At 44.5% G+C, this 24,527-nt stretch overlaps 1 protein-coding gene across 1 annotated transcript in view; it reads left to right on the forward strand.

Moving 5' to 3' along the window:
* The first annotated feature begins 3,952 nt into the window (after window positions 1–3,952).
* Window positions 3,953–24,527, forward strand: part of nubp1 (nucleotide binding protein 1 (MinD homolog, E. coli)) — a 28,349-nt gene continuing 7,774 nt past the window's right edge. Inside the window, exons 1-9 of the mRNA XM_083648571.1 lie at window positions 3,953–3,999; window positions 7,596–7,700; window positions 7,832–7,965; window positions 13,842–13,910; window positions 15,313–15,345; window positions 15,536–15,626; window positions 17,432–17,586; window positions 20,079–20,189; window positions 22,985–23,171. Of these exons, the coding sequence (XP_083504697.1) occupies window positions 3,969–3,999; window positions 7,596–7,700; window positions 7,832–7,965; window positions 13,842–13,910; window positions 15,313–15,345; window positions 15,536–15,626; window positions 17,432–17,586; window positions 20,079–20,189; window positions 22,985–23,171 (916 nt within the window). The 5' untranslated portion in view covers window positions 3,953–3,968. The remainder of the gene's footprint in view (window positions 4,000–7,595; window positions 7,701–7,831; window positions 7,966–13,841; window positions 13,911–15,312; window positions 15,346–15,535; window positions 15,627–17,431; window positions 17,587–20,078; window positions 20,190–22,984; window positions 23,172–24,527) is intronic.

Genomic DNA, 24,527 nt, shown 5'->3' on the forward strand with positions numbered 1-24,527 from the left:
TGTGTGTGTGTGTGTGTGTGTGTGTGTGTGTCTGTGTTTGCCAATTGAACTGATTCTGAATGTGTGATCGGAAGTGAAGGTCACTGCAGAACAGCACCGTGGGGCCCCTGGCTTGACCCCAGGTCCTCTGCTTTAAAGAAAGTGTCTCCTCTCCCTGACGCCTCTCAGGTGGGGTTTACACATCAGGTGCAGCTCACCTGCAGAGGAAGGTTTGGCCTCTCAGGTGGGGTTTACACATCAGGTGCAGCTCACCTGCAGAGGAAGGTTTGGCCTCTCAGGTGGGGTTTACACATCAGCTGCAGCTCACCTGCAGAGGAAGGTTTGGGAAATGGGACAGACTCTCTAGTGCCCTCAGTTGAGACGCAGAAAGAACTATACAGTACACACAAAGATATCCCACACAGCTGTTCACACCGAATAAACATCTACATAAGCTTGACCTAGCATGCAGATCCCATAATATACATGTTATGGGCCTCCATACTCCATAGACACCGCAAGGATAGGGCTTTGATTTGTCCATGGGGTCACCCATACCAGAGACGATATAGAGACACTGCAACTTCCAATCACTTCCTGTATCTGTTTCGCCACTGCCACGTCCCCTTAGGAGATTTAGGATCCAATGAAGTTTCATAACATGGAGAGACAGCGAATCAGAAGCTGCCATTTAGTAGACCTGAAGAATACTATTTCATACTATCGGCGGAGCCTGGAATGCACCTTCTCTATAATCCATCGTCTCATGCACATACTAAAACATTATACATGCTTTCTCCCTGTCTAGAGATTTAACTCAACCTTGTGCATTATATGCTCCGGGGGCCGGCCGGCCTGGTGTTGATGCGAAGCCTCTAAGGCGGCGTTCACACCCAAAGTGCTTTTTTCAGTCAGAAGAACGCTATGAAAATCATGTCGAGAGCGATTCCATTGTGCACAAAACACATTATTTTGTGCTCTGTTTTGTTTTTCCCTGCAGTCGCGTGCAGTACAGATCAGAAGACAACAACCACAAGGACAGTAGCCAGCTAGTTTTGTCTGTTTGATGTTGTTCACTGTCAACATGAAAGCCAGATTATTGCCAATTCTGGCAGCAGCGGAGGTCGAGGATCACTCGGGAGGAGAAAAGGTAGGAGGGGAAAAGACGAGCAGCGCGCTTTTCCCTCTAATGTTCAACTTTTTTCAGCTTAAAAACGCCCACAGCACTCCTCCAAAAACAAAAGACGCCACCAGCGCTGAAACGCCAGGTGCGTTCATTAAAAGAGGAGCACGTCGAGCGCGTCCTTACATAGAGAATGAATGGCAGAAAGACGCTGGCAGATCCAAAAACGCTTTGGGTGTGAATGTCCCCTAAAACAGTAACTCTTATGAAGGGGCTAAGTGTGCCATCTCTCTCTCTCTCTCTCTCTCTTTGTCTCTCTCTCCCTCTCCATGTCTATTCATAACAGCCTCATCAACTGATCCAAGACCAGCCTTTCTTCAGCCTTGATACGATGTATTACCAGTGTTATCGCCAATGTGGCGACACCACAGTGGTGTCAGTGCCTATAGGTGAGATTATAGTCAAATTGATAACGTCTAAATGTCCTATTGAGTGACAACCAGACATCCATGTGAAAGCTGAGGCGTTTGGTTCATAAAGGCAGACACTCTGGCTCGGTAATGGTTTGTGTGAATAACTGCCAGTTGTGAAGGTTGGGCCAACACAAAGAACCTATCGCATTACACTCCCAACAGGGCAACACTGGGGGGAGGGGAACACACACACACGCACACGCACGCACGCACGCACGCACGCACACACACACACACACACACACACACACACACACACACACACACACTCACGCACACACACACACTCACTCACTCACTCACTCACTCACCGGAACACATTTATGCACATGTTTACGCATGCAAAAGATATATGCACAAATACATTCACACACATACACACATACTGGACACTTGGCACACACCTGGCACGTAAGCATTGGCTAGGCACGCACACGCACACACACACACACACACACACGCATACACACGTGCACATACACACGTGCACACACGTGCACACACGTGCACACACACACACACACACACACACACACACACACACACACACACACACAATCTCTAAAAGCTTTGGTGAGTGTGGATGACAAACGATACCCTGTCAACCAATCACCTGTCCCCATAATGCCAAGACATTAACCAATGGCACGGCTCCGTCACGCTGTTTTCATCGGTTTGAACAGAAACATCCGGAGCTGTGGGAGTCGGACACACACACACACACACACACACACACACACACACACACACACACACGCACGCACACACACACACACACACACACACACACACACACGCACACACACACACATCCATTTTCGTCTGGTTCCACTGTGATACGAGCCCCCAGGGAGAGAAAAGGCCGGGGGGAGGGAAGGAAGGAAGGGGGGAGGGGGGCAAAGTAATCAGAGGGAAAGAAAGCAGAAAGGAGTGGAAGTGTGTGTGTGTGTGTGTGTGTGTGTGTGTGTGTGTGTGTGTGTGTGTGTGTGTGTGTGTGTGTGTGTGTGTGTGTGTAGGTGTGTAGGCCTTGAATTGCACTTTACACTGCTAAAATGGACTGAACGCACTTGAACATTCTGTGCACTAAACTAGGCTTTAACACTTTCATTAGCACTTTAACATACTGTGCTGCTATGCTAGCTACCGGATGTGACCTCACTTTAACAAGCATTTTAATATGCTGGCTGCTGTTGACCGTCTTGATTTTATGTATTTTATGTTACTTGTTCTTAGCAGTTTTTTTTTTATTATTAGTATTTTTAGTGATTCTTTTAGCCTATATTCTTGATTGTTGTCTTCTCTGTGTGTTACTGCTACGGGCTGGGGGGAACACCATTTCGCTTTTTTATGTAGATAGATAGATAGATATATCTTTATTTTTGTGTCACTCCTCAACAAACAAATATGGTATAAAAAACAGCAAAAAGTGCATTAAAAAGTTGGGGACCACTCACATGGAGTTGTGAGACACAATACAATTCAAAACAATCAAAGATAAAAACATACATACAAGTACTATTACACAGAAAATACAGTTGGCAATACAATTACCGGTATGTAAAAGGAAGGGGCAGTTTATTGGGCGGTGCTCATGAAGGCTACTCTTCTTTTTAGGATGAGGTGGCAGGCCTTGGCACATTCATTTATACCGTGTTCACCAGCTAAAATTTTACGCAATTTATTTATGTCATCAAGGTCATTAAAATTCTCGTAGTGTTTTGATAGAAAAATAAAAAGATCAGCGCGAATGTCGTTGTAAAGTTCACAGTGTAATAGAACGTGGGCTTCAGATTCAATAGAACCACTGTTGCACAGTGTGCAGAAACGTCTCTCAACTGGGGTACGCAAGTATGCAAGAGAGTGACAAATAAATGAATCTTGGAATCTTGGTAGGTGTGTGTGTGTGTGTGTGTGTGTGTGTGTGTGTGTGTGTGTGTGTTCACGTTTAGACACGAAATCCTTGAACACAAACAATAGATGCACAAACAATGGGACATTTCAGAATGACAACTATCTAGTCTGAGTCTGGATAAAGGAAACAGCGCCTCCTCCAAATGTGGCGAATGCCAAATATTGCAGAAATGGAGCAGAATTTGGCCAGTGCCTTGGCTCTGGGTCTGGGCAGTCCTGCCCTCTGCAGGCCACTTACGACCAGCCTATGGACGTTACCAAGGCTAACTAAATAAATACGAGCAATTTTCATTTTTACCCAAGCTGTCATCAACATCCTTGAGCAGTTGATACTTCAAAACCTTGGTGATAAAAGCTTCTTCCAGACTGGAATTGTGTGATTCTGGCCAAGGAACTACGCGGAGGAATATAGTTGTGCGTATCCGGAACCTTTGAGAGAGGGGAAGACATTAGCGGGAGGACACAAACACCACCAAACAAACATGGACGACGTTCCTGATGATGCAAATGAGCGTGAGTTTTAAGACTGAATTTCCAATGGTTTCCCCATTTACAATATAACATATTTGGCTCGACTTTAGCGTTTCATAATGTTGTCACCCTGTGAGGTTGTGGCGTGTATATAACGTTATTATTCTATTAAAATCTGTTGGGTTAACTTAGCTAGCCTTCCTGAGTCCCCGTGTTACATCACCTGCATAACGCTAACGTTAGCTAACACAATTCCCATATCTGTTTTACTCAATTAATAGACGTTAACGTTGTGTTTTCGGTAACTGACTTATGCTCACAGCTCGTACAATTTCTTTATCCTGTGATTACTAGCAGTAGAGGGACTTGTGTAGTTTTTCTGTGAGCTTTGTGTAACGTTATAACGTTAGTATCCTGAAATTCAGTTACCTTACATGGGGCAAAACAAGAGATTCCCTGAAATTGCTGAGTCATAGTGGGTAACGTTCACCTAACACATCTCATTACATTTGTTTGTCACCACCGTATGTCGTTATTCTTTGCGGTAATGGAAGTCAGTATGGGAATTAAATAGACTGTATATCATTTATTCATAAAACATCCTTGGAAATGATGTCACACCAATTATCAACAGAAATGAGGATAAATGCATGGTCTCTTTCTTTGTGTTACATCACACAGGAAATCAGAGGACAGGCAAAAGGAAAATGAGGTAGTTAGTTCCAACTTGCAGTGAAAGTGAGGGAAAACAAACATAACGATTAAAGATAGTAGCCTAAGCTTAATTCAGGAACGCCATGTTTGTTGAATACCTGAAGCAGCGACATTAGGGGACTTCTCGTTATCCACATACATGGCTGACAACCTCTATGCTGAGAACAAGGCACAACTCTGCAAGCTCTATACTACTGATGTAATACTGTGTCGGACTAGTCATAGCTTTGTGTTGAATTGTTTTTGGCCAATGAATGAAGAGGTCCGTTGTTATAAATAGCAGTGACAATTTACAACCATAACGAACTGTCGTTTCACAGCTAATTTTATCACTCCACAGTCTAGAAGTTCAGTTGTTTTGAGAGAGTTTGAGTTCCTCAGTGGCTCCTAAAATCTTCAGGGCAGAACCCCACTGAAAGAAATGTACTTCACCCTGGGACCCCGCCTAGACCGACCTATACCTAATGTTAACAGAAACCTGATTTGGATTCTGACTTGGGTTGCAAATTGTAATTGTGAATCGATCATGGTAACGTTAACGACCAATCAACCGATTAATTATTGTAATTAAAATGCCAAATTTACCAAACGATACGAAATGCATTTTTTCCCCCAATCAAAAGCTTTATTTCCACAGCAGCAACCTATTGCATATTCCCACAGCATTGCATAGCCTATTATATATATAAAAACGTAGAGGGCTAGATATATTAATTAGTAATAATATTATTATATTATTAATTACGTTGCCTATAAGCCGCGGGCGCTGCACAACTCACTTTAAACTGTGTGCATCGCAGCTCTTCCTCGCAAGCACACTGAGCTCATGGTGGGTTGCTGCAGCTGAGACGAGGAGGAGCCAGTCAAAAGTCAGTCAAAAGTCGAGGTGAACTTGTTCGTCACGTGCATCTAAGTCCGTTTCAGACTGAAAACAAATTGAGAGTAGGGGTGCAGCGGTATACCGTTTGAAGGTATACCGCGGTTTGAAAAAGTCACGGTATCAAAACCACTAAGATTTGCCATCATACCTTCCCCACGGTTATCAGCTGTTTCCCCAAAACAAAGTGCCCACGTCGCTTGCAGAGTGCAGCTTACGCGGCCCCTCCCCCTGGCTGCATGCCTACCTAGACTAGAGCACAGAGAGGAGCTGGCCCCTCCCCCTGGCTGCATGCCTACCTAGACTAGAGCACAGTAGAGAGGAGCTGTCCCTGACTGGGTTTACAACCGTGTGTGTGATAATGGCTGAAGCAGGAGAAGGCAAGGACCCCCCTGAACTTTCCCCCCATCTAAAAAGACGACGTCGGCTGTATGGGAATATTTCGGCTATTGTAAAAACACAGATGGTCCGCAATACCGCGATACCGTGAAACCGTGGTATTTTTGTCCAAGGTTATCATACCATCAAAAACTCATACCGCTGCATCCCTAATTGAGAGTCGGACCATATACGGCGTCTGTGATTATTTCTCCACATTTCTTGTGACTAACGTTATGGGAAACGACAGTGTAGTCAGTAAACTAGTGCAACGTTTTGAATGAGTTTTATCGGGCGTGCGCTATGAAGAAGCGTGCTTCTCATTCGGGAGAAAATCTCCAGCCACCATTTTCGGGAAGAGCCGGAAAACTTCCGGTTAAAACTTTCAAAATAATGTTACTTAAACAAAAGTAAATAGCTTATTGATGCACGTTGGAGGAGAAAAGGTATTTCAACGAATGAAGCAGCATCCTTGTATCAAAATACTCGTTGTGATGTTATATGGCATGAAACTGTGGCTGTAACGCATTACTCAAAATAAATAAGGTTACAATAAGCATTTTATTTTGAAAGCAACAAAGCGGATGACGTACTTGTACATTCTGGCTGACTTGACGCCCGGCCGTGCAGTTGCTGCTGGTTGCTGCCAGATCCACATGGCGATGCGTGCGTAGATCTTCTATACCATTTTTAAAGGGGTGGGGAGTGGGGCGAGTACCCGAACAGCAGAAACGTTACTCGAATACTGACGTTATGAACGAGTGCTCGAGTACCCGAGTACTCGCGCCCATCCCTATTGTTAACATCCCTAATTCTGACACACTAGGAAATGCTAATATAGGAGACACATTGATACCACTCTCATATTAGTTCAGCTTGGAACTCAGTAGGGTGAAGCATGTGTCTGAAATGGTTGAGGACTCACAATGGCTCGTAAAGCTCCTCCAATAAAATACTGGCAATGTCTTCCTGAGACCTGAGTCATGGCTTCAACATTCTTAATCATCAATTCTCGTTTTTCCCCCCAGGCTTAAAATGTGTTGTGAATCCCAGGGGTATAAAGAGGATTTTGGTTATTACCTCCGCCAACAGTTGGCCAGGAGGTCATGTTTTTGCCCCCGTTTGTCCGTCCGTTTGTCGGTGGAATATCTCAAAAAGTTATGACCGGATTTGCACGAAACTTAGTAGAAAAGTAGGTCATGGGCCAACTTACAACTGATTAACTTAACTGGCCAAAATGGGATGTGGCCAATCACAAAAAAGGCACCTAACTTCCAAACGGATTCACGTAACACCACGAAACTCTGTAGAAAGGCTGCTCATGGGCCAACGAAGAACTGATTAACTTTACACACCCACAAGGTTGGCAGAGTTATGCACTCTTAGTGTTTCCCCTACAATTGTACAGGCCTGGCGATTTTTTTTTTTTTTTTTACTAATAAGATAAATGACTAATATGAATGAATAATGACATCACAGTCTAATCCTAATGTTAATATTATCCAAATCTGGCTACAAACGGCAAAAATTTCGGTCGCCAGCAAGCGCCCCTCTGCTGTCGGTTTAAGTTTTGAAGTCCCCCCAGGCCTGAAAACATTTCTAGGGGAAACAAACACTGACTCTAGTTTGCCTCGTCTTCTGAGTGTGTTTTTTTTGGTGATCATTTCAGACTGTCCCGGGACCAAGAGCGAGAAGGCAGGGAAGGTCTCGGCATGCGAGGGCTGCCCCAACCAGAAACTGTGTTCTTCTGGAGCCGCCAGGCTCCCCGACCCTGGTAAGACTGAAGCTTTATCACTTTGTATGTGCATTCGGGTTGGGCAATTCGGCGAATACAACTGTGGCAGTATTGGGATTGGTAATTTAAAACGCACACACGACGAGCCATCCCTGTCTCTCCCTCCACAGCCATAGCGGAGATAGCAGAGAAGCTGACGGCGGTCAGACACAAGATCCTGGTGCTGTCGGGGAAAGGCGGGGTGGGGAAGAGCACCTTCAGCGCTCACCTGGCCCACGCGCTGGCCAGCGACACCACCAAGGAGGTACTTTTTTGTTGTTGTTGCATGATAACTGCATGCAATGATAGAATTTCAAAGAAATACAAGACAGAATGTGGAGTGCAGGACAGTCTAAAAAAGCCCAATGGGGTTTGTCAAATGGCTAACCTTTATGGTCACAGAATACTTTTCCTTATTTTTTACTGATCACTGATGAGCGATATTCTCCTCCCCTGGGACCTAGGCCCATTAAAAACCCTTATACATTTTGTTAGGGCTTCACGATATGAAATATATATATATGTATGTATATATATGTGTATATATATATATATATATATATATACACACACACCGTAAAACTTCAAATAAGGGTGCTTACAGTACATGCTTATAAAAGCAAACTGACACAAATTACAATCAATCAATCAATCACCTTTTATTTCAGACCCGTTGGTCCATAAAAAACAATACAAAACATAAAAAGCAATACAAAAACATTCAAGAGAGATGCAGACACCACGTACCCCCATAGCCATACCATATAGATAAGATTTTGTTCCAGGGTCCCCCATCTGATAAGAGTTTTGCTTTTAGATGTTTTATCACAGACATTATATGAAACCCATGACCAAAATAGTCATACATTCTGTGATACTTATGGATGGAATTATAGTGAAAATAGATTAATCCCCCCTTTTTCCTGGGGACCCCACTTTGAAAACCACCTGCCTCGCTCGTCTCATCTGCAGAATGAAATGTTCAACAGCTTGCTGCCTCATCTGCTGCTCATATTGGGCACATTCTTGTCAAATATTTATTTGATAGTAACTGCAAAGTAAAACCAGAAATCCCAATATAGCAGGTGGTGTTGCTCCATGGTTGGTGTTTTGCAGATTCACTTGTGTTGTTCAGTCAGTGTTCAGTCAGGCAAGAAGCCTGCTGGAGAGGAGAGATTTCCCTTCTCTATTCCGTCCAATAGATGAGTGACTGTTTGGACCACGTGACTTTGTTCAGAGAGTTTGGTGCTTGTGACAAATTGCTGTGTGAAAGAGAACCAGACCAAATGAAAATTGCAACAATGTTGCAACTTCACCCCCCCGAATCGCACCGAGTCCACCAGCTTATATGTGAAAGGGACCTAAGACACTCTTATCTTGTCCTCCTCTCTCTTCTTCCCTCTGGTTAGCCCAGGCTGTACAACCCATCTGCTGGCTCTCAGATAGTAAATGACAGTTGGAAAGAGAATATACATTTGCATACATGCACTCTCTCTCTGTCACACACACACACACACACACACACACACACATACACACACACACACACACATGCACGTCCAGCAGAGTGGTTTTGGCTAGGGGAAAGTGAGCGTGAGAGGAGCAGCTTCCTGGTACTCCTCAGCTGTTATTTTCCCACTTCCTGTTGATAAAGGCACTCAAAGGACTTTTGTTTGTGCGTGTGTGTGTGTGACTCTGTGTGTGTGTGTGTGTGTGTGTGTGTGTGTGTGTTTGTGTGTCTGTGTCCGTGCCTGTGTTTGCATCCTTGTGCCAAGCGCCAATAACCTAGCGAGGCAGCTGGGAAGATCACAATCATGCGAGAAATCCATCTTGCCACGCTCCAAGCTATTGGTTTAAGTCCATCCAGGCAGTGGGCTGGACCAATCAGTGTCCAGAGGCAGATATGGGCGGGATTTAGCTGTGACGACAGCAAAAAGTCTACTGTTATATATCGGATATCTGATATCCGATATATAACATCAGCATTTGTTGTTTTTGTCGTGGCTTTTCATGTTTAATCGGGATGATTCTTCTAATTGTGTTATCAATCATACTTCCTCCCTGTTGCTCAAGGTTTTAGCTCATCCCACAAGACACCTTTATTTGAAAATACATTTACTATGACCAAGCTGGCAAGTCTTCAGGTTTTTTTTGGTGTCTGCTCTCTATTGATTGACTGTGGAGAAACGTCATTCACTGTAAGGAGGCTCTGCTGGATAAAGATGTCCACCTACTGGAATAATAATGTCTTTGAAAGCAGAACAGCAAACTAGGCAATCAAGTTAGTTCATTCTTTGTTTTCTATTTCCTACATTTGTTTCCTATTAATGCCTAACCTTAACCTTAACCCTCACCACTACATGACCAGCCTTAAAGGGATAGGTCAACATTTGAGGAGATTTGCCTATTTGCCATATTCCCCATAGTAAAACTAGAATGTAGATGCCTTTCTCTTCCTTGTACATGCAGTAGAAAGTGTGTTGCACCCCTCCCTGCTAGTCAGCTTAGCGGCTGAATGGCAGTACACTCACATGTACATGTTGTGGCTCCTGCACTCGTCACCACACTGTTTCATATTCCCTGTCCCTCTCCACACACAGTATGCTATTTCATTCAAAACACACATTTAAAAAACCAGGGATCTCGTGCGGTACTTCGTGCGGCCTTGCCCGCAGCTCGGCTACTGTGTGGCCAATGAGACGAGCATCACTGATGATGGCAGATTTATGACATCACTGATGATGTCATCAGTGGGATTTATGACATCACTGATGATGCCACAGTGGGATTTATGACATCACTGATGATGTCACAGTGGGATTTATGACATCTCTGAGATTTATGACATCACAGTGGGACAGACAGACAGACGGACAGAGAAACAGACAGACAGAGCCCCAGCTCCCATACGGATGATGATGATGATGAAGAGGATCTACTCTTACTGAGAAGTTATTGAAACTACATTAGCCTGTAAAAGGCGTGTTTGTGGTGCGTCAGTAGAAACTAGGCCATTTCCGTAGCAGACAGATGACTACTAAAGGAATGGGAACTCAGTGACCTAGTTCTTAAATCCCAATTTTCCATTGTCTACACACACACATGCACACAAGCACACAAGCAGACATGCACACAAGCACACACGCACACAAGCACACGCGCACACACACACACACACACACACACACACACACACACACACACACACACACACACACACACACACACACACACACACACACACACACACACACACACACACACACACACACCATCTGTAATCTCACCAGATTCCCTGCAGGAAGTTCAGGAAGATACTTCACATTCCTACAAGGTTAAAGGCTTTGTCTCTGTCTGTCTGTCTGTCTGTCTGTCTGATTGTCTGTCTGTCTGACTGACTGACTGACTGATTGTCTGTCTGTCTGACTGACTGACTGACTGTCTGTCTGTCTGTCTGTCTGCCTGCCTTTCTGTCTGTCTGTCTGCCTGTCTGTCTGCCTGCCTTCCTGCCTGTCTGTCTGCCTGTCTGTCTGCCTGTCTCTCTCTCTCTCTCTCTCTCTCTCTCTCTCTCTCTCTCTCTCTGTCCATGCTAACTCTTTAGCTTGCACTGTGTTGAGTGATAGTAGGTGACTAGCATCATCTGAGAATTGACAACGTGTAGGTAGCAAATGTAAAGCTAATGGTAAGTCCTGTTAAATTATATGCAGCTATAAGTCTGGCAGTTTGTGTAGGAGATTAGTAAACACAAAACATAATAAAAATAACTGTTTGTTTAGTGTTTAAATTACCAGGGACTACTTTCTCAGTTTAAGTGAAGGTGGTTGGTGACGCAAGACTGTACAGCTAAAAAATCACTGGGCAGCGGATGAATACGCAGTTGCTCACCTGAAATAGTTCAAAAAATAAAGCTGACTACATCAGCTATATTCACATGGTTGTATTAATTTGAATTTTAAAATGTCCCAATCTGCAGGCAGTATCATGAGAAACTAATGGGTCTAAAAAGAACACCGCAGGAATGAGTCCGGAAGTAGCATGCTGGATCTTAGGCGGAAAAGTCAGTTAGGCTTGGGAATCAATCCCAGAATGCAATGCTCAATCACTGATTATGCATTGCATTCTGGGATTGTTTTCCACCATATTGGTCGATTTACAACTGTAACTCATTCATAATATTGGATACACGAGGACACTACAGCTGGCATCTTGCCCTGTGTTCAAGCTCCACCCCCTCTCCACCGCGAGACCCATTATTGCAGCCTTTCACACAACCCGCCAATAAAAGGAAGCGAACGCAAAGAAAGGACTCGAATGCAAAGAAAACACCAGCGCAGACGCAGACACTGCGTGACAGCAAGTAAAATGGCGACAGCGGGTGGGTCTCAGAAGCTTGACGTCACATTCCCAAGCCCAATGGAATGGGGCTTTAGAATGGGGTTTTAATGCATAAAATAAGGTCTGTAGTTAATAAGTTTATGGGAGTGGTCATTTGTGTTCAGCATTATAATCTTCACAAACGTGAATCACTTTTATGACTTTTGAAACATAAATGCGTTTTTTTTCCAACGCGATTTTTAGAAAATGCTTCAAATGGCATACAAGTGATTCACGTTAATGAACATTATCCTGCTTGACCCCAAATTACCGCTCCCATAAACCTTTGTTTAAGTGATTTAAGTGAAATCCTCATTCTAAAACCCCATTGGCTTTTCCCCGTAAGACCCAACATGCCCGGCACTTCCACCTACCGCCTACAAAAATACGTCATCCCCGCGGTACTCTATGCTAAAGTGTTAGCATCCGAGCATTGGAGTGACTGATCTCCCGGGGACATGGGCCTCCCCTCAGACAAAGCCCCCCCCCCCCCCCCCCCCTTGCCGTAGTTTTGCTAAGTTCCTTTATTTAATTATTTGATCTCAACAATTGATACCACATATCTTCAGACTATAAAAAAGGCCATTTCTACTCTGAACTGAAGGCATTCATTTGTTTCTCACTCTGGGAAAGTGGGAAAAACAGTAGAATTCCCCAATAGTCTACTACTGTATCTCTGAACTATATCTTTAACCAAATCACACACATTTAGGCTATTCTATGTGATCTCATTTTGATAACTAATGTAATATATATATTCTTTTCACTTCCATTCACTGAGCCTCCCCTGAAACAGTTTCGACCCCCCCCCCCCCCCCCGCGCGATGCCGGCCTCCCACTTTGAAAATCTCTGGTTTAGTCTATTCCTTCGATCTACAGGTCAAAGCTCAAAATGTGTTATAGGAGGCAGACTAATTTTGTTCTCCATTTGTCATCAGTATTTTAATTTGTAAGAGACTAGACTCTTCATTTTGAGTGAACAGTGTGGCCTCTGTCTCCCTCTGCTGGCTAGAACTATATGTTTTCATACCTTTTTGATGCCGGACTGTTCTAGCTTTCGGAGAAACACTTCAGGTGTGCAGGAAAAGTTAGTTTCTTGTTTTATTCATAACAACAACGATACTCAGTCCCAGACTATCAGAGGCACATGTACTGAAAACAGCAGCTTGAACCAAATAACTTTACATCTTGATAGTAGTGCAGTAATACATTACAGCCGGAGTCTCTGGTAGTCACAAGTGGGATACAGCCCCCCTCCTAAACTCACTGCTTTTCCATATCTCTCCACACTTCAAGTCACCTGGTTCCAGCAGTAAACTCTCCTGTAGAAACCTTCTCAGTGTCCAGCTTGAGAGATGGCAAGAGATCAGCTTCTCCACCCCCAGCGCTCACCAGCTCTCTCTCGCTCTCTCTCTCAAATTCAAATTCAAATTCAAATAGCTTTATTGGCATGAATGTCATAACAACAATATTGCCAAAGCATCAAGAAACAATCACATTCAACATTAAACATCACTACTCATGAATAATACAATAATACAGTAATACAATACATACAATGCAATAATAATACACATTAATGATGAAACATTGAGATTGAGACACATCAGTGTGTGTAGGTCACTCACTGTCCCTCAGGTTGTGGCATGTTGAAAAAGGTTTTCTTCAAAGGTTTTACATCTCTCTATCTCTGTCTCTCTCTGTCTCGCTCTGTCTCTCTCTCTCTCTCTGTGTGTCTCTCTCTCTCTCTCTCTCTCTCTCTCTCAGGTGGCCCTACTGGACATAGATATATGTGGTCCATCCATTCCTAGGATGATGGGCTTGGAGGGAGAACAGGTAAGCATTCCCAAACTAATTGCAGCGAACCATTTATTTGTATGTATTTGTTTAAATGCTCCATCTGAGATGCCTGTGCATATGACTTAGGTAACGGTTCAAATGTCTTCCCTTCTCCATAATGCTGTGTGTAATACATTCTATTTTAAAACAAGGTTCACAGTCAGTGCAAATGTGAAAATAGGGTTATTATACACGAGGACTAACTGTAACTGTTGATGTGCTGCTACATAGCTGTTGTAGGATATCATTTAATCATCATTCTTCTCCCGCTTAAGCAACATCTCTATTGCCGAGAGTGTGAAGGTGGGCAGCTTTGAGATCAAAACCTTTTGAGATCAAAATAATAATTGAAGCCAGGAGTCAGGAAGTGACTGTATTTCAGCCAGACGTATATATCTGTGCAAACAGAAGCAAAGAGACGGCATCGTGAGTGACAGGTGTACACCAATACAGTCAAGATGTAACGTTTGATCAAAGATGTATAGGCAGGGGAGCAGAGGAGAGAGGAGCTGGAGCTGAGCTGAGCGAGGTCAGAGAGGTCAGAGAGGAGCTGGAGCTGAGCTGAGCTGAGCGAGGTCAGAGAGGTCAGAGAGGTCAGAGAGGTCAGAGAGGTCAGAGAGGGGGAGTCCATCAGCCACGTGTGACATGATGACCCTGTTGTTAGGCAGAGGCTGATTGTGTCTGCAAGTGTTCCTGTCTGTGTGTTAGGGCTGTCACTTTTTATTCGAAATTCGAATTTAACTTCAAATGTGGGGGAGGAGGGCATGTTCGATTTTTTTTTTTTTTTTTTTTTTTTTTTTACCAAAATTAACCAACTGCCGCTTGCTGGTAATGTTAATCCCATGTCAGAAAAAGTCTCCAGATTTGTCGCGCTATAGCCTCTTCTGAGAAAGATTGTCTCCAGGGTCTGAAAAGTTGTCTCGAGTTGGATGCAGCCAAGTTTGTGAGGCAGTGTTGTGACTGTGAGCGTCCAAGCTAACACGTTGGGCCGATGCCCGGTGGCCTGGCCTGCAAAAAAAAGAAAAGAAAAAAAAATTAATTAACCAAACAACTTCGAATATATTCGAACATTTTGTGTGATTAGTGTGCGTTTGAACTTTATTTTGGGAAAAAGTGACAGCCCTACTGTGTGTTATGCAGCATTGACCAATGTGTATGCAATTATAAACAATAACTATTACCAATAACTCTGTGTATCTGCTTTATGGCTATTGATTATGAAATTAGGCCAATGGAACTTCAATTTTCTCTCTCAATATTCACAACTGTAACTGTTGATCTGCTGCTGCATACTCATAGTCATCCAGACCTGAAATCACCTCCAACTCCAATGAAGTGTTTTGACTTTTGACTCTTTTTGTGTGTGTCCGCTGTCTTCTGTCTGCTGTCTTCTCCACAGGTCCACCAGAGTGGCTCAGGCTGGTCTCCTGTGGTGAGTCTGACTGGAAATATTCATCTTTAACTGTGCTGTTAGCTTTAGTTTCTTAAAGTTTGTCTCTAAAAGACTCCGTGTGTGTGTGTGTGTGTGTGTGTGTGTGTGTGTGTGTGTGTGTGTGTGTGTGTGTGTGTGTGTGTGTGTGTGTGTGTGTGTGTGTGTGTGTGTGTGTGTGTGTGTGTTGCAGTATGTGGAGGACAACCTGGCAGTCATGTCTATTGGCTTCCTGCTTAGCAGCCCTGACGACGCCGTCATCTGGAGAGGACCCAAGAAGAACGGTGTGTGTGTGTGTGTGTGTGTGTGTGTGTGTTTATACAGTGAGTATGTTTACATGCACACTAATCTTCCACTATTATTCCCAAAATGACAATATTCCGAATTTGATCTGGGTTATATAGACAGCATAATTCTGGTTGGATGTTTACGGTCAGCTACAGTATACTGTATGTGCTGTTAAACAGAGGTTTTCAAAGTGGGGGGTGAGCCCCCAGTTTCATGGGAGGCTCAGTGAATGCAAGTGAAAAAATATGACATTAGTTATTACATTAGTTATCAAAAGGAGATCACATAGAATAGCCTAAATGTGTGTGACTCCCAGAGTCAGAAACAAATAAATGCCTTCAGACAGACATCTTTATGTATTTGATGTAGTCTGAAGTCAAACAGCAACGTCAGGCCATCCATCTTGGCTCAATTATTGAGTGTCTATGGCAGGGGTCGGCAACCTTTTTGATATGAAGTGCCATTTTCAATTTTGCTTGTCAATCAGTGTGCCACACCAAGATTAATGACTCGCACATCAAAATTTAACGTTATTCCTTCCAAAATCAGGACATTGAAGTAAAGCACTAAACAATATACACAGCACGGTCCTTCTCTGTCTTCGGCGCTGGCATTTTTCATCTGCTTTCTGCTGCCCAAAGTGCCCAGAGCCATGTATATAGGATATTTACGGTAGTGACCCACTCTCTGCCTCTGATTGGTTGCCTTCTATGGCAGCAGCCGAGCAATCAAGTAAGATAGTGGCATTGCTCTGCTGCTTCCATGGAAGGCAACCGATCAGAGGCAGAGAGTGGGTCACCCTAAATATCCTAAATAACATGCCGCACAATTGCAAATGGCTGTGAAGTAGGTCATTTGACAGGGCACTTCAACATTTCTACAAAAAATCTCAATTGCGCACTTATCGCTGCTGTGCGCTGCTGTGCCAGTGGTTAACCCTTCGCGTGCCAGAGGTGGCACCCGTGCCATAGGTTGCTGACCCCTGGTCTATGGGATCAAATAGCACAATCACGATCCCATAGGCATCTAGGAATAGAGCGAAACTAAGCAAGTAAACTGTGGGGGGGGGGGGTCACCTAGAGCAAAACTAAGCAAGTAAACTGGGGGGGGGTTCACAGTGTCAGACTTAGAAAACGCCTGCTGTAAACAAACCAACTAGCCGGGGATGCATGCCCAAAAGAAAAGCCCTCATTTTTGGTTTGAAGGAGAAACACGCGATAACCGATATGAAAGACTTGGATATCAACAGGTTTTTAGATATGCGCAAATATTGCAATGCTGACTCTCTTCAGCTCTAATGGACCAGATGATGCTGGTAAGAATATGGAAAAAGACAACTAGGTAGCCAGCTGGCTCGTTTAGCTAAATAGGCTGTTTGTAAATGGTGTGTAGGTATGTTCATGCCCTGTAACAGCCAGCGGGGGGCAGTATGGATGGATGGAAATGAGCTAAGGCTACAATCCGGCACATTTACATGCAAATGTTCATTAATGTTGCACTGTCCCTGAAATAAATAAATAAAATAAAGTATGACTGAGTGAATGCATGAGTGAACGTAGCTGTAGGACGTACAGTACGTCATGGGGACGTTTTAAATGACAGTAATCAGAGTATGCACGGCTGCATGTAAACGTGAAAATGAGTGGAATAATCATTTTCAGCCTAGTTGGAATATTGGCTTTTTCAGAATAAGGGGAAAAAACTGAATATTGTGTGCATGTAAACATAGTCAATGTTCATTTTCACATTTTCCAAAAATTCCATACCATTGTGACCCCTGCTTGTGTGCATCTCCAACCAGGGATGATCAAGCAGTTCTTGAGGGATGTCGATTGGGGGGCGCTAGATTACCTCATCGTGGACACGCCCCCCGGCACCTCCGACGAGCACCTGTCAATCGTGACGTACCTAAGTGACGCCAAGATCGACGGCGCCGTCATCATCACCACACCACAGGTAGCGCACGCACACACACACACACACACACACACACACACACACACACACACACAAGCCTCGGCTTGTTCCATTCAGCCGTTGGTTTTACGTGTAGTTGATAAGAGCAATAACAATAGTGACAGTGGTAGCAATAGTGGGAGTTTCACCCTTTACACCTGTATACCCATCACATTAAAGGTACGTTCACGTCATTCAGTGATGTTTTTGTGTTCAAGTAAGTGTTAAATGGCTCTATATTCTGACAGCAATCACTGAAATAGAGTGTTTGGTCAGTGACTTGAAACCCCCAACCCCCCACTGTCCTCTATCTCTCTCCTGTAGTCCTGCATGCAGGGCAGATGTATCTCCTGTCCTCTATCTCTCTCCTGTAGTCCTGCATGCAGGGCAGATGTATCTCCTGTCCTCTATCTCTCTCCTGTAGTCCTGCATGCAGGGCAGATGTATCTCCTGTCCTCTATCTCTCTCCTGTAGTCCTGCATGCAGGGCAGATGTATCTCCTGTCCTCTATCTCTCTCCTGTAGTCCTGCATGCAGGGCAGATGTATCTCCTGTCCTCTATCTCTCTCCTGTAGTCCTGCATGCAGGGCAGATGTATCTCCTGTCCTCTATCTCTCTCCTGTAGTCCTGCATGCAGGGCAGATGTATCTCCTGTCCTCTATCTCTCTCCTGTAGTCCTGCATGCAGGGCAGATGTATCTCCTGTCCTCTATCTCTCTCCTGTAGTCCTGCATGCAGGGCAGATGTATCTCCTGTCCTCTATCTCTCTCCTGTAGTCCTGCATGCAGGGCAGATGTATCTCCTGTCCTCTATCTCTCTCCTGTAGTCCTGCATGCAGGGCAGATGTATCTCCTGTCCTCTATCTCTCTCCTGTAGTCCTGCATGCAGGGCAGATGTATCTCCTGTCCTCTATCTCTCTCCTGTAGTCCTGCATGCAGGGCAGATGTATCTCCTGTCCTCTATCTCTCTCCTGTAGTCCTGCATGCAGGGCAGATGTATCTCCTGTCCTCTATCTCTCTCCTGTAGTCCTGCATGCAGGGCAGATGTATCTCCTGTCCTCTATCTCTCTCCTGTAGTCCTGCATGCAGGGCAGATGTATCTCCACAACCGTAACTCGTAGAGACTCAGGTATTGGATTCGGGGTGAAAAAATACATATAGTTCGTTGTGGGCATCGCGATCCGACCCTCCCGTTTCCCAGAAAATGTCAACTTTTCTCTGATTGGATAAAAATTGGCGCCAACCCCAAACTATCCAATATATACAGTATATATACTGTATATACATGTATGTATATATATATATATACATGTATGTATATATGTGTGTGTATATATATATATACGGTATATATATATATATATATATATATATATACAAGCATGATGTATAGGGAGTAACAGGTTCATTCATATTGTCACCAAAACACACATTGGATCATAAATTAAACCTACTGATGTGATTTTGTGATTAATCAATGGTTATGGTTTACACAATACACATATGCTCAGGTGCCTACTGGCTATTAGAGTTCACAATATCTAGCCAAGCTGTGTCTGGTACTGGCTCACTGTAAATAGAGGCCTAAAAGTCCCTCTTTGATGTTACCAGTATATATTACAAATCTGTGCACATGGTTTACTAATCCACTGAGCTACCATATTGTTTTTGTACCAGGTGGCCCCTGGGGTGTTCCACAGTTCTCCTTTATAGATTAATACGTTTTATAGAGAAATAACTGTTGTGATGATGGTGCAGTGTCCCGCCTGCTCCGCGGTGCAGCGCGACATGACCCCCTCTGAGGCGGCACACCCCCTCCCGCGCATCTCTCTCTTTTTTATTAATTTTTTTGCTTTATAATGTATATAAGATATACATGCTCCAGTGACTTGCTTTTGTTTAAGTCTTCAGTTTGGAGTCTCACCCTCCTGTTATTTATTCTTTAATGAGACGTCTGTCTGAGTAGCCTGTGTATGGCAGCCAATAGAGGTCGCTATTCAACCATTAAAACAATAAATCACTACTAAACCACAGTGATAAGCACACTGTTATGACACCCTATAAAACTATATAATGTCATGTTTACACACACTGCAACACACACAAACACACCACACGCACACACACACACACACACACACACACACACACACACACGGTCGGAGTGGGATTCACCCATCTATGGTCCTACTTTTTGTTTATTAATCTAGAGAGGAAGCATGCTCTTTGTCAACAGTGCCATGCTTCACACTGATGCACTTCATAACAACAGTGCCATGCTTCACACTGATGCACTTCATAACAACAGTGCCATGCTTCACACTGATGCACTTCATAATAACAGTGCCATGCTTCACACTGATGCACTTCATAAGATGGTCAGCTCATTCTTCTCTTGCTCTCTCTTCTCACCACTGTCTTCTTTCCTTTCTCCCTCTGTCCATCCATCCTCTCTCTCTCCTTTTCTCGTTGTCTCTCTCCCGCTCTCTTTCTAGGAGGTGTCGTTGCAGGACGTGCGTAAGGAGATCAGGTTCTGTCAGAAGGTCAAGGTGCCCATCATCGGAGTGGTGGAGAACATGAGCGGCTTCGTCTGTCCTAAATGCAAGGTTATTCCCAGCTCAACCAATGCATGTAGATACACTCCCCCACACACACACACACACTCACTCACACACACACACACACACACACACACATACACACTCACACATGCACTGTACGTTCGCGGGGGTGTCACTAAAGCAGGATACACAATATGTATAAAATATATAATATATATATATAATAATATAAATATCTGATGAAGACACAGTAGTGTCGAAACGTTAGTTTAATAAAAAAAACTTCATTATACACTTGATCTGTGTGCTCCAGTACCTTTTGGATTACATCCAAATACCTAAGTATCTGAAGTCTGCCTTTTCTGAGCAGCACCAGACCAGCCTGCTGGGCTGCAGAGGTTGAGGCGCGCTTAACTACATCCTGCATGTATAAAATATACTTTGTTCCCCTTAAGGTGAGCTCAGCTGTGTGTATCATCAGACACTGCAGTCGTCAAGGTTTTTTAGCTGACTGTGTGTTTTTGGTGTGTTTTTTCTGACCGTACGTTTGTTTCGCTTTGACACCAAATCCTCCTCCATCGTCTTGTCAGTCAACTCTCCTACTCTGATGAGTGAAATGTGACTCGCTCATAGAGAGCTTTGTGCAGTGGTGTGATGCCAACCACCTATTTTTAAATGTGAAAGCAAATAAATAGATCGATCAATCAATCAATCAATCAAATTAGGAGATGGTTCTGGACCCTAGGTCAGTGGGGGATCATAACCCAATGGTCATTCATGACAAACCAATCAATCAGGTCTGCTCCTACAGGTATCTTGGCGTTCACTTAGATCACACCTTTAGTGGGAATGCCCAGATTGAGATTATACTTCATCCGCAGACTCATGGTGCATGGTGTGAACCAGAGGATTATGTTGTAATATTGATCAGGCTGTTTTGTAGGGCTGTACAATAAAATCGATACGGCAATATATCGCAATATTTCCCCCCGCAATACTGTATTGATATTTCAGAGAAATATCGTGATATATATCGCCATATCGATTTTTTGCACAGCCGTCTGTTCAGTGACACAATAAGGATGCTTTTTATTTCAGTGTGTTCAGTAACAACACTCAACACTTGAGTTTTGTTACGGAGTTTTTTTGTTTTTTGTTACTTGTAGTTTTGACTCAATTTGTCCACTAAGTTATCAATATAAAGTGATGTACACATTATTAAACTACCTGGGTGGTGCACACACAGCGAGTTGTATTTTCAGCGCTATTTTTTTTATTTTCAGTCAATTATGTAGAGTATTGCAATATATCAGAATATGTATTGTATCGCAATGTATCGTGATACGTATCGTATCGTGAGGTCCTTGCCAATACCCAGCCCTACTGTTTTGGAGAGTATTAGGTGTGGGATGTCTGCTTGGTATTCGAGCAGTAAAAATGTGCTAAGCGGCACTATCAGCAACATGCAACAGCATGTCCTTCTCATTCAGAATTGGCTCAAAATACAAGCTAGTACTTTAGAAGAGAAGTTCCCGATGGACGCGGAGCCTAAGAGAGAGAGTGCCCAACATGCAAACTCACACAAATGAGGAAACGCTACAGGCTCATTTTCACTCGCATACACAGCCAAGCTCAGAAAACATATCCAAATACAGAAATGCACATACACAGCCAAGCTCAGAAAACATATCCAAATACAGAAATGCTGCAAATAGTCACAACAACATGGAAGTGAGCCACAACAACACAAAGGATCTGTTTCCAGAGGGTACCTACTGTAAACTGCTACTGTCCAGTTGTAGTTCTGTGAAGCTCAGTGGATAGAGAACTCGGTAGCACTCGTGGTGCTGTAGGCCCTACAGTGCCAGTACTCAGTAGCACTCATGGTGCTGTAGGCCCTACATTACTCAGTAGCACTCGTGGTACTGTAGGCCCTACAGTACCAGTACTCAGTAGCACTCGTGGTGCTGTAGGCCCTACAGTACCAGTACTCAGTAGCACTCATGGTACTGTAGGCCCTACAGTACCAGTACTCAGTAGCACTCGTGGTGCTGTAGGCCCTACAGTACCAGTACTCAGTAGCACTCATGGTACTGTAGGCCCTACAGTACCAGTACTCAGTAGCACTCGTGGTGCTGTAGGCCCTACAGTACCAGTACTCAGTAGCACTCATGGTGCTGTAGGGCCTACAGTACCAGTACTCAGTAGCACTCGTGGTGCTGTAGGCCCTGCAGTACCAGTACTCAGTAGCACTCGTGGTGCTGTAGGCCCTACAGTACCAGTACTCAGTAGCACTCGTGGTGCTGTAGGCCCTGCAGTACCAGTACTCAGTAGCACTCGTGGTGCTGTAGGCCCTACAGTACCAGTACTCAGTAGCACTCGTGGTGCTGTAGAGCCTACAGTACCAGTACTCAGTAGCACTCGTGGTGCTGTAGGCCCTACAGTACCAGTACTCAGTAGCACTCGTGGTGCTGTAGAGCCTACAGTACCAGTACTCAGTAGCACTCGTGGTGCTGTAGGCCCTGCAGTACCAGTACTCGGTAGCACTCGTGGTACTGTAGGCCCTACAGTACCAGTACTCAGTAGGCCTAGGGTGCTTTGGATAGAGTCCAAGAAATTATCAAACAACATTAAATACATGTCCATTCTCTCTCTCTCTCTCTCTCTCTCGTCAGATATACTGCGAGTCTGTGACAGCTTTTAAAATGAATGAATCACTGTTTTCCCCAAATCTCAATGAATATGCAAACTGTACATAAGAGCACCTTTCCCCACTGCAGTGAGTGCACAGTAAAGGCTGCTTAAAACTGAAAACCGGTTTCCTCCCTGCTCTGTTGCAGAACATGTCCGAGATCTTCCCTCCCACCAGCGGGGGCGCTGAGCGGATGTGTGTGGATCTAAATCTGCCTCTGCTGGGGCAGATACCTCTGGACCCCCGGATAGGACGCAGCTGTGACGAGGGGAGGTCTTTCTTCAACGAAGTGGCCGACTCCCCTGCTACCAAAGCCTACCTCAGTATTGTGCAGAGTGAGTGTGAACGCAGAAGTAGTGCACACAAACACACACTGGCATCTCCGCTTCATAAATATACAGGTGAAAGTGTATTGGGCATTTGGGTAGTGGAGTGGCAGATGCCCTGCCTACCAACACGAGGCTCACAGGTTCGAGCCCTCGTGGCTCGTGGAATAAGAGTATGTCTCCTGGTCGCTGCAGTAAGGTCTCCTCTGGTTGGTCGAGGTGCCTGTTCAGGGGGAGAGGAACTGGGGGGGGGGGGGGGGGGGGGGGGGGGGGGCGGTGGTCCTCCCACATGCTACGTCCTACCGGTGAAACCCTTCGCCGTCAGATGAAAAGAAGCGGCTTGCGACTGCACATGTATCGGAGGAATCATAATGCTCGTCTACTACAACTCTCCCCCGATCAGCAGAGGCGGCAGAGCAACAAGCGGGACAGCCCGGGGACTTGGCCACAGCATCTGTCCCTGTAATCATGTGTCTTTAAAGGCACGGCCACATTTGCAGGAACCTATGCAGAGATTTGTTTCACTTCCCATCGATGTCAATTGAAAATTACGGGAAGGAGGAATAAAAATAAAAACAAGTCTTATTTATTGTAGAAACCATGGTAGCTGTATTCTAGTCATCTCCTCCACTAAAAGTCTGAAATGCCGGCTGACGCAAAGCGTAACGTCACATCCTTTTCCGTTGCATCTATGTTCATTGAGCTTAAAGACAATTGATAGCAGGCTATAGCCTATATTCTCAAGATTGACGTAAATTCCCTGTGCTGCCAACCATGCTTCTATAGCCCTTTTCCCACATGCGCTTTGTACCGCAAAATGACCGGAACGTGGTCTAATGCCTGCATGTGAGAAAGGCGCCGTGCCGGTATAAGCGCGACCCCGTCGTCCCCGACATTTCACCAGTTTCGAGCCAGTCAGAAGAGCGGTATGCTCTTAAGGGGACGCAAGTGGAAACGGGTCCAGTCATTTTCCGCGACAGCGGTCCTTCAATCATGGGCGAGGAGTAGCCTACACACGTTGCTTAATGTTCCAGCGGGCATAATCTAATCATTCGCGCACATTAAAGCAAACTGGCGAAATGATCTTGTGATAGCCTAATAAGAGCAGTATGTCAGCTTGCTGATTTCCGAAGGCAACCCCGGACACATCAAACGAAGCCAGTCTGTAAAAAGTGCTTCAACGCAGGTGAACGGATAAACATCGAACCAGCAACTATTTCTCTCAGACACGGATCCCAACTTCTTCAAAGTGCATCATCTAATCATTCGCGCACATCAAAGCAAACTACTTCCACATTTCGCTTTGTGCATTTGCTTTCTCTACATACATACAAGCGTTGAGCAGCTTGCAAGCCTTTCTCGCTG

The sequence above is a fragment of the Poromitra crassiceps genome (assembly GCF_964638095.1).
Source record: "Poromitra crassiceps genome assembly, chromosome: 13".
NCBI classification, from domain to species: Eukaryota; Metazoa; Chordata; class Actinopteri; order Beryciformes; family Melamphaidae; genus Poromitra; species Poromitra crassiceps.